Source organism: Egretta garzetta, unplaced genomic scaffold (genome assembly GCF_000687185.1).
Source record: "Egretta garzetta isolate BGI_Z169 unplaced genomic scaffold, ASM68718v1 scaffold96, whole genome shotgun sequence".
NCBI classification, from domain to species: Eukaryota; Metazoa; Chordata; class Aves; order Pelecaniformes; family Ardeidae; genus Egretta; species Egretta garzetta.
Window position 1 is genome coordinate 2390934 of NW_009259965.1, and position 10619 is coordinate 2401552.

Here is a 10619-nt window from a genome sequence, read left to right on the forward strand (position 1 = left end):
TTAGAGGAGAACATGGAAAATGTATTGATCCTGGGATTTAACTTGCATTTCAGTGTCCTAAAAGAAAGTTGAAATTATTGGATTAAATAAGGAACTCTAATGGCATTGCATAATAAATCATGGAGTTTGACGCTTCTGGGAAGGCTGTAGTCCTGCAGTTCTCTTGGTCTGTATGAATTCAAGGCTGTGAAATTAAAGCTGTGTACCTGTTGTGGTGGGAAGAGAGAGTTCTGTGGATCACAGCATGAAGTCTGTTGCTGTCCCCACTGTGCAAGCAAAATATATGTATAGGTTTACAAGCTATAGTTTCATTTTCTAGGACTTTTTTCAGAACCAGATTTCTTATCTAGTTGTATAAAGATAGTTAACAATGAAAATATTTGTATCACTTGCTAATATTTGCATAGATGTTGTATTAACCTTTGTGGATCAACATGTACTGTGTCATTCTTACATTTCAGTTGGCGGGTAGTGTTTGGTTATAGCTCAGGTTTTGGAACTTAGTCACAGGTTTGAGTCTTCCCTGCACGTCACAGCTGTCTCCTTAGGGTGTTAACAGTAGTGGTATGATTCTGAAGAAGTCAAAAGCTACCCAAGAGGCAAGAGGAATAAGAGAACATGAATTCCGCAGAAAACAGTGCATTATGAGTTCAGGAAATGTGTGGACAGTGGGTGCAGTTTAATTTGCAGTCATAACAATAAATTTTTCCTGTTTCCAACAAATTGTGTCACCCCACTAAACTCACACGTCGTTACATGTGCTGGACATGCTGAAGGTCCTGTTACCTGGACATGTGTTCTCCTGCTCTTCTACTCAGCAGTGCTGCTTGTAGAGCAAAGTCCCGTAGGATTTAAAAGAGAATGCTAAACTGTGCACTGGTTTTGTGAATTGGTTTACAGAATGTGTGGCAATTATGTCCTTGCTACATGATTACACTTGATGGTTCAGAAGTACATATAAGTGATACTACATTTTATTGGATTCCACTGGTTTTTGGAAGGAACCAACCAGTTGGTTCCCTGTATATAAGAATCCTTGGCGTTTTCCTGGAATGACAGCCCAATTGTCTCAGTTATCAATCTGCTGAGATGTAGAGAAACAAAGTAAGTATCAATTAGAGAAGCTCTAACTTACTTGGAAGCTATCAGCACTCGTTTACTGACTCTCAAACTCATTCTTCTCTCTGTGTCCCAGCCCTGTAATTCATAGCTGGTGCTACTCTAGGGTTCACCCAGAGCATGTACCCTTTCTGAGGTAAGGAGAGGATGGCAGATTCTTCTATCTACTTCCTCTGCTCTCCTGGGCACATCATGGTGGGGAGGAGGCATCCCGTTTTGTCATCCTGTAACAGCTTCCTCAGTGTATTTGTGTTTGAATTATCCAGTATTTCTGGTATGAAAAGCAGATACATAGTAGTGATTCTGCAGTGATAAAATATGTTTTGTGTACCATTGTCAGAGTAAGGAACTGGATAATATGTTTGTAAAACACCTCACAGATTAAATCCAGGGCAAATGTCATATCCCTGTGCAAGCTTTGTTGAAGGAACAAGTCCAGAATGTTTTGCTTGTGCCTGCCCTCCATCAAGATTTTCACCTGCCAGGGAATCTAAAACCTGGAAGTGCCTCAATAGGAAATTTATCTTAAGACTGTTGAAGAGATGTTCTGGACATATGTATTCCTCTTAGCTCATGAAACCAGGATAGGAACAGTTTCATATTTGCTCACAGTGGTTAGCAGAACAGGGCTGCAGTTTCACCCAGACAATTTTGTCACTAGAGTGCACAAAATAAGAATTCTAGAATTTGGCATCATGACTATCAAAACAGCATGCAGATGGTATTTGACCACATACTACTCAGGGAATCATGGCTTTCCTTTTTTGTCTTGTCCTAGAAACAGCACATGTAATTCTTCAACCTTTGAAGTCAGGAGAAATCATGTAAGCAGAACAGTTTCATTACTACCAGGCTGAAAGAATAAAAGACTGAGCTCAGATATCAGCTATGTGAGTACAAGTCTTGCAGACTCCAGGAAGAGCTGATCGCTTGTGTCCCACAGTAGAATTTGGTCTGAGGAAGAGCAGAGAGTATAGCTCAACTATGCAGAGCAGCAGCAGCAATGAGCCAGATCCTCTCTCCTCAGTCCTGCAAAACTTAAGTGCAGGTGGGGAATAAGAAGGAAAGATTTGAGTCCACATCCCATCAGAAAACCTTCCTTCCTATTCTTATTGCAGAAGGTGCTGCGAACAGGAAGGGGGCTTGGAGAGAAGACTGTGTAGTTCTAGTAGCCTCTGGAAGAAACAGCAAGGGAAGGTCAGGGAGTGCTGTGTTAGTCAGACCTTTGTCACAGGGCAGGAATTCATGGCCTTTTGGAGCACATATCTATCATTTATTGGTGGCCTCACAGAAACTGTCTTGCCTGCTCTGGTTGGTATATGTCATAGCATAAAATGTTCAGCTGAGCCTCTGCTCAACCTCTGTGAACTCTGTGCACACAATTCTCTGGACATATCCTGCTCTGAAATTAAGTTACGTGCAGTAGCGACACAGCATGTCATTTACACAGCCAAGAAGGGAATCTAATGTATGAAAATGCCCGTGACTTAGAGAAATTCCCCTTCACTCACTCTCCCCTTAAGCCTAATTTTGAAATTTTGGCTTAGTTATGGGGGAAAGTTTTAAACTTATGACTGCAAGGAGATAAATTGTTGCTGCTGTTAGAGAACCAGGTAATAACTAAAATCATAGCTGGGCTGTAGGGCAAAACCAAGAGCAATCGTTAGTTTACCAAAATCAAAGATCACCTGAGACACCCCAGCAGTTACTTCAGCTAAGAAGAAAAAGTAATAAGGTAAACAAAACTTTAGATAAAGCTTCCTCTCTGGCCAGACTACAATTGTTATTATAATAAATCAGCTGTGATCCCTAACCACTTCCTAGTCATGGCTGAAAACTGAACTCCTCTTACTCTAGAACAGTAAATCATCATGGTGACTATGTGATATCTTCTGTAAATGTGTTAATTTTTGATAGCTGCTGACAGACAAATCACAGTACTGTGATTTTCTTGATTTGGAAACAATTTATTTGGCCTAAAGAGTGATATGTTAGATTAGTTTTAGGTAGGGTAATGTAGGTGAGATCCACAGCTCTCAGAAATCACAGATTTCCCCTGAGGAAAGCAAGCAGCATTCTCCTATCTAAGGGCCTCACTGTTTGCAGTCTGAAATAGATATCAGAATGAGGTAGGCTAATATAATGCTGCAGGACTCGGGATCCTCTAGGTGCTAAGAACTTCCTTTTTAATTGGAAGTACTTTGAGTCAGCTTTTATGCAGCTCTCTTGGGTAAAACAGACCAAGCTGTAGCATTAGGTGCTTCAGAGGGTCTGGACAGAGCTGCTGTTCACATTCCATCCATCTGTCCCCTCTGCCTCCTGATCCCTATTTCCTGTACAAATGATACCTAAAAAGGTGAATAAATTAGACGACTGTTTTTCGTCTAAATTTTTGCTTAAAAAGAACAGCAGAGGGCAGCAGACTTTTTTTATCGTAGTAACTCTAAAAAGCTTTATTCAAGCATTAGATTTTTCTTGTCAAAATGAAATAAATAAGTGAATAATACACACATTTGGCAGAGCAGCGAAAGTGCTTGATATTGGTCATCTTTTCTGTAGTTCTTGCCTTCTTCCAAGGCTGAATTTTCCTGCATCTTGTGGGCCTGTCCCAAAGTTGCTGTGGAGTCTGCCTCAAATAGATGGAAAATAAAAAGCAATTATTATTGTTTCTTTCGGAGTAATTGAATCAGTTCTCTTCAAGTATTTGTGTTTTTCTCCCTCACAGGATGAAATTACCCCTTACAGTGGAAGAGATCTTAGATTTTGGGGAAAGCAACAGAGAGCTGTTCATTAAGTCCAGCACCTACAGTATCATTCCCATCACCATTACAGAGATGGGGCTAACAATTAGCTGGATCTTTTCATCAGACCCTAAAAGCATATCCTTCAGCGTTGTCTACCAAGAATCAGAAGACACACCACTGGATCAGTGCAAAGTAAGGCCTTTGTTTCCTTGCTGCCTTAGAGATCGTAGTACACTACAATCAGCTGCTTAGAGGAATCAGCAAGTATAGCTAGGATGTCTCCACAAGAGTGCCAGTTGCTATTGCGTTAAGGACTTTTTTCTCCAATTAAGCTACACTCCCACTGAAGGCAGAGCTACATCTTTAATTACGCAACGTTGGCTGCAAAAGTTGAGTTGAAAAGCACTGTAGCTTCTATTGGTCGCATCTGAAATTCACCCACTATTATTACGCAAAACTAAAAGTCCAAACCTGCAAAATTCTTCTTTTTTCCCTCCTCAGCATTACTTCATTTGTAAGCTGCTTAGGGCTGATTTTGCTAGGCTCTTAAGCAGAGGCCACAAGGAGACAGATAAATTGATTGGGTTACCTGCACTTCTTACAGTGAAGCACATATTTAAGTGCCTTGATGGTGTGCAAAATCGCTTTGCCAGTGCTCGAGGTACCGGTTTTTATATGCTCTGTCCATATTTTATGAGGATTATGGATCAGGTGAATCTGTGTTACTCAGCTAATTGCAAAGTTTTAATGAAGACAACGCAGCAGTTGGTTTAATCCACTGTGGTAGGGAGAACTCCAAGGCTGTAACTTTGGGGTTTACAGGGCTGTCCTTGATCTATGTCAGCTGCTGTTCTGACAACTGTCTCTGCTAGGATTTTACAGCAAGATAGATGGTTACACACACACACTTTTGCTGTAAGCTTAGATAAACACTAAGATTTGCTGAGAAAGCTTATTTTATAATACAGGGAGCATAAAAGCATATATTGAAAGACATATTTAGCTAAATCCTGCTCTTGGTTATATTTGTGTAGATTTAATATAGCACTGCTGATGTTAGTAAACTTGCTTAGATTAACATTTAAAAGATCAGGATTTGATTCTATCTCTAAACTAGAGATTTATAGCCATAGCTTAATGCTGTAAAGAGGTTAACAAAGGAAAACAGATGGCCCACTGTGAGATTTTAGTTTGGGAGAATTTTAAATGCTAATCAGTGAAAATAAATAGTTTTGCAGGCACACATACACTTTGGGAGTTTCAAGACAGCTCAAGTCTAAATATTTTTCTGAAGGCAAATGTCAGCTTAGAGGGCAAATAGCAAGTTTCATTTTGATTTGTATTGAATTCCAGGTTCTTATTCCTATGACCCGCTGCAACTCTCATAAGGAAACTATCAGAGGACAGGTGAAAGTCAGAAACTCTGGAATCTACACACTGATATTTGACAACACATTCTCTAGGTAGGTCCTAGCTGGGTGTAAAAGGTGAAATAAGCTTGGTTTTGCAGACTGTGGAACTGATCAGATGTACCATTATTCTGCCATTCAGAATTAAGTATGAGAAATTGGTGCCAGCTTGCCAAAACGTCTTCAGCCCGAGTTTTGGTTCGTGTACTTGTTCGGGTTTTTTTCTTCCCCCATAGCAGAATTCCACTCTGTCTCAACCTCTGGGAAGGTAAACAGAAGTAAGCAAGTAATTTGTGACTCTTTCCAAGGCAGTTTAGTGAGGGTGGTCATCTTATTAACAACAGACCTGACAGCCCTTGCGCAGGCATACTTGTTAACAACAGTCAGTTTTTTGCCTGAGTATAAACTGAAAGACTGAATACACTTTTAAGGCTTCCTGTCTAGTTGACTTCAGCTAACATGATCATCTTGCTCTCTTTTTTTCCCTTGACAGGTTTATCTCGAAAAGAGTGTTTTATCACTTGGCTGTCGAGCGACCTGTCATCTACGACGGAAGTGATTTTCCATAGCCTTGAATATACTGTGTTCTTTTTAATTAAATTTTTAAGAAATGCTATTATTTATGTACATGCAAGCATTATGATTACCACTGTGTTTGAAGACTTTGAAACTATGCAATAGTTATAATGCACTTAGAGAATATGTATACACTAAAAAACAGAAGCCTTTTTGGGAACACTAATGGTTCTGTACTGTGTACAGATCACTGAAAAGCCATGTTGTTTGATTTAACAGGTCAATAATAACCAAATTTTTTTCAGTAGGGAGAAAAATAAGTGTGGGGGAGCCTAAATGCAAACTGAAATTCTCTACTGAAAGTTGAATTACTTTTCTTCCAAAATTATCCTTCAAAAGGAAATTTAAAGAAAAGATGCATATTTTTGTTGACCTCTTCACTGAGGAGTAAACATAACCACTTCTGTTCTGCTCTACTGCTCTTAAAGTCAGAACAACAACTATGCAACACTTCAGTCTTCACAGGCATATATTGTAATCCATCTAGAATTTTATCTTTTCCAAGTTTTATAAACAGCAAGCATAGGGGTTTTTTACATTTTGGGCTAAGATTTGCTAAGTCTGGCTTTTATAAATGCTTTGGTCCTGAATACCAGTTACAAAACTATACAACACAAAGCAGCGACTCCTTTCACTTTTGCTCACCGTACTCTGTAAGTTGGCCCACTGAAATCAGCTCCTTATGGTGAGTACCAGTGGCAGAATCAGGAGTATCATTTGTAGGATAAAGTCCTGCTCACTGTGTGATATTAGGAAGAGGAGCGTTCCTTTTTCCTGCTTTAGCACCTTAGTCATCCGCATTCACAGGAGAGCACAGTTTCTGAGGAGGTCAGCAGTCTCTCCCTCTCTAGACCACGTGAAAGGTAGCAATAATGTTTGAATCGGTCTCAAAAAGTCCAACCAAAACCAAATGCATACCCAGCCCTGATGAGCCCTTCTCCCAGTGTTGGTGTATTCTGCCCCTTTCTTAACCCTTGCAGTTGCCCTAGCCAACTGCTCACTTTCCATCTCAGATTTGGGGACAGAGCTGGCTGCAAACACTGCCTTTTATGGGAAGAATGGGTTCTCATTTATACAAAATTTCCATGCAACCTGTCTGCTTTCTATATAGAATTTCAGCTTTTTGTTGAAATACACGAAAGCAGATTTTTCTGTTTAAAAATCCTATCTTCTGATGAGAAGGCAAAACACTCGGCAGGAGAAAGGAGAAAAGCTCTTTCTCCCAACCAGCCTTCCTCATCATGCTAGATGTTTCTGGTTTCTCATGTTACTGTTCTCCCAAGGAAACCTCAGGCATGGAAGGTTTTAGTGCAGCGGTTGGTAGGTGGCCAGCTCAGCCTGCCAGGAACCCTGTAGATTCTTGGCGATCGCTGTCACTGGTGTTGCTGGTCCAATCCATTACCCACAGGGGATCTCCTCCTACAGCAAAAGGCTGATTGCTTAAAAGATGAAGATCACAAGTGTTGGACATTTCCATTGCAGCAGCTGAGGTAGAGGGAAATTTTTGACTGTAGGAAAGAAAAGAATACAGCAGGAAAAACTAAAGGTTGATAATTGTTCATTCCAGTTGTTAACACTGTGTAAATACAGTCATCTTGGAACAGATTGTGAAAGGATGACTACCTTTCATGCAGCACCTAGATTTTAGGTGTCTGGTTCATGGATAGCTTTCCCTTCCCTTCAGATGCCTCTTCCCCGTATTGGGGGTGTGCTCCCCAGCCTCTGCCGGGCAGAGGGGTCAGTGGAAGGTGCAAGCTGGTTTAGTCCTCCTCCTGAGGGAACAGGCTGCGATGCAGTTAAGCCCTTACCTGGCTGTGTGCGTGAACACAAGGTGGACAAGAGACTGAATTTGGCAATAAACAGGCAATAAACGGCACGCGGATCCGTTCATGAATTATGGAATATTTCAGTGTTGAAGCTATGTTTTATATTTAACTGGGCAAGAAGAGATTATTTATTGCTTAGAAACAGAGTACTGTGTACCATATGCTATGCAATTTCACTGAGCTGTTACTGAAGTCTGCTGCAGTTTTCCTTTAAACTTTTAGGTGTGGTTTTTAAAAGCATTTCGCTGTTGTTTTAGTTAGAATACTAATCCTACTAGGATATCTTTCTTAAAATGCCAAATGTAAGGTAAAGGGACACTGCCAAGTATCTTAGGCCAAAATAGAACATCTCTTCTCAGAAGTATTTGAAATATCTCCGTTCAAAATTATTTGACAGACCTGGGTCTGGATTTCCTCTCTGCATCCTAGTTCTTAACATTTTTTCATCCTGTGTTAAATAGTTTTAAGCCACTGTTTACATAGCTCTTAAAGAAATTGGCTCCATATAGTAAGCCAGATGTTTCCCTGCCAGTCTTTCATGTAGACAGTCCTGAGGCTGGCTGAAGCATATGTTTGGGAGGAGGGGAATAAAAACACTGGATTGTTTTTATTTAGCATTTGAGTCTTTATGGTACCTTTTCTGCAGGTTTTCCTGCCCCGTGAGAGTAGTTTTATGGCTTTTTTGCTCTCTGAAAGAGGACTGAGAGTGGGAGCCAGAACCTGTAGAAAAGAAAAGGTTTGCTTCTAACCAAGAATTTCAGTATTTCAGAAGGAGAAAAAGTTTCAAAAGAGGAAATATTCAAACTGGTCAGGTACAACAAGTGGGCAGGAGCGTAACTGTTCAAATCAACTGTTCAGAACAGGAATCCCATCATGTCACCTAGAAGAGAGAGTCTTTTACACCTCGAAGGCTGTGCAGAGAAGACAGGAAAGAACCTGTCATTAGTACTGACCTTTCATTTAAATGTCCCAGACGGTTTATTACCAGAGCCGCAGAAGCCCCTTAAAGGGCTCAGCACAAGTGTAGGTTCGTGCAAGTGCTTATTCCATTCAAGTACCTTATACCTCTATTCATAAAGCACTTGTTCATGTGAGCTGTGCCAAGGATGTCGATAAACCCATTTAGGTGCGCAGGTGATTTGTCAAATTGGGCCTTTTATTGTCCACAGGAATGCAATTAAGAGAAAACAAACTTTTTAAACTGATCATTAAATTAATTTAAGGGGTTGTCACACTCATGGGACAGAGTGGTGTGGTCAGTGCAAGCAGTTGGGTGTTTTTCCCTGGGGGCTGGAACAGTGACGGGTAATATTTTTTGTTATGCAGGGGTTTATGCAAAGGAAAGAATGTAGTTGCTTTAAGAAAATGACAGTGTTCCTTTACTCAACGTTACTCACTGTTGCTGTATGAAAAACCAGTGAGATGTATTGCACGACAGTGTACCACGTTACAAAATAGCAAAGCTACAAAAGCCTGACTTTGCTCCTTTTTTAAAACTGAAATTGCACTATAGTTTTAATTATGCTCAATCACTGACATTGTAACTTGTTCAGAAGCATCTTTTGGTCTTAATCGCCAAAGAATTGCAAACCCCGTTCACATCAAACTGCAAGCTCCAGATAGATAGGGGAAGAAGAGATTTATGTATACCAGCGTCTGTACAGTTACAGAGAGTTAGACGGTTGTGTACTGGAATGTTTCTTGATGCTTTTTTTTTCCTTTTTTAACCTCAGGAATTAAAAAAATAAAGTTCCGTATCATTGAGAACGTGTGTCCCTTTTCTGACTTGTAGAGACAGCTTTGTCTGGAAGGTAAATCAGATATTTGTACAATCTACTTCTAAGCAAGAAAAAAAATACTAGGAAATAAGGAAAACAGAAAATCGTGTGTCGTGCTGGTGGACAAAGGCCACATCTGTACAGTACAACAGAGCAGCAGCGGAGATCCTTAAATAAGTGGTAAGTGAGTGTTAGGACCTGATTTTTTTGGATGAGAGGAAGGCCCCCTTGCTTTCTAGCCAACCTCAGACGAGTCTGGGAGGCAAGGGGCAGCTGGACCAACCTCTCGTTTCAGGTTCAATCTCTTCCAGCAAGATTAAGACACAGGCGAGGTCAGATGTCGTAAGTCCACCCATTTATTAACTGTTCAGGGGAAAGAGAGAAAACAGCGATAGGAAAGGAAGGAAGGAAAGATGGGAAATCAAGCAAGAGTTCCAGATAGAAGAGCGCACAGTCACCACCATGGATCCCCGACGTTCCGGGGGTCCGTGCTTCTGGGGTCTTCAGTGGTGGGTGATCACACACGCAGGGTCAGTGATTGTGCAGGGTCTTTGGTGGTCTCACACGAGGTCTGTGATCACACCCAGAGTCTTCAATGGTCTCACATGGTCTTCAGTGATCGCACCCCCAATCTTCAGTGATCGCACACCCTCTTTGGTGATCTCACACGCGGTCTGAGATGGCAGCCTTTTTTACAGAGCACACACAGTCCAGCACAGGCGCATACATTTCGTGTGCTTTACTTTTGGCGGGCTCTATTTTTGCTCTTTGTTGTGGCTTGGCAGCAGCAGGGTCCTGCCCGCACGCTGTAAGCCTTGGTGGGCAGGTGGCCCCGCCTGGGTGTCTGCCCCTGCTTCAGCCAGCCTGCGAGCCACCTTGCCTGCGGCAACGCTGATCTTCACAGACAAGCACCCAAAGGAGCAAGCTTTGAGACAATTAGCGAGCGATTCGGTCTCTCACAGTGAGCCGGCCCCCAAGCTGGAGGAAATGCCACCGTGTCCTGGTTGCTCAGAGCAGCCCGGCCTCCCCCAGTGAGGGCAGAACCCCGTGGCTGAGAAACACCTTCATCCGCCCTGGGTGGTCAAAACAAAGCCACCCCAGGGCAGCAATTGCACTTGCCATCCTCCAGGACGCTGAGCAGTGCTGTCCTTCAGCTTAGGGCTGCCG

General features: G+C 41.7%; 1 protein-coding gene across 1 annotated transcript in view; it reads left to right on the forward strand.

Annotated features, from left to right (window-relative positions):
* The window catches only part of FYCO1 (FYVE and coiled-coil domain autophagy adaptor 1), a 53504-nt gene extending 47642 nt beyond the window's left edge, over positions 1-5862 (forward strand). Inside the window, exons 21-24 of the mRNA XM_035895714.1 lie at positions 1898-1943; positions 3845-4055; positions 5217-5326; positions 5766-5862. Of these exons, the coding sequence (XP_035751607.1) occupies positions 1898-1943; positions 3845-4055; positions 5217-5326; positions 5766-5841 (443 nt within the window). The 3' untranslated portion in view covers positions 5842-5862. The remainder of the gene's footprint in view (positions 1-1897; positions 1944-3844; positions 4056-5216; positions 5327-5765) is intronic.
* The last annotated feature ends 4757 nt before the right edge of the window (positions 5863-10619 follow it).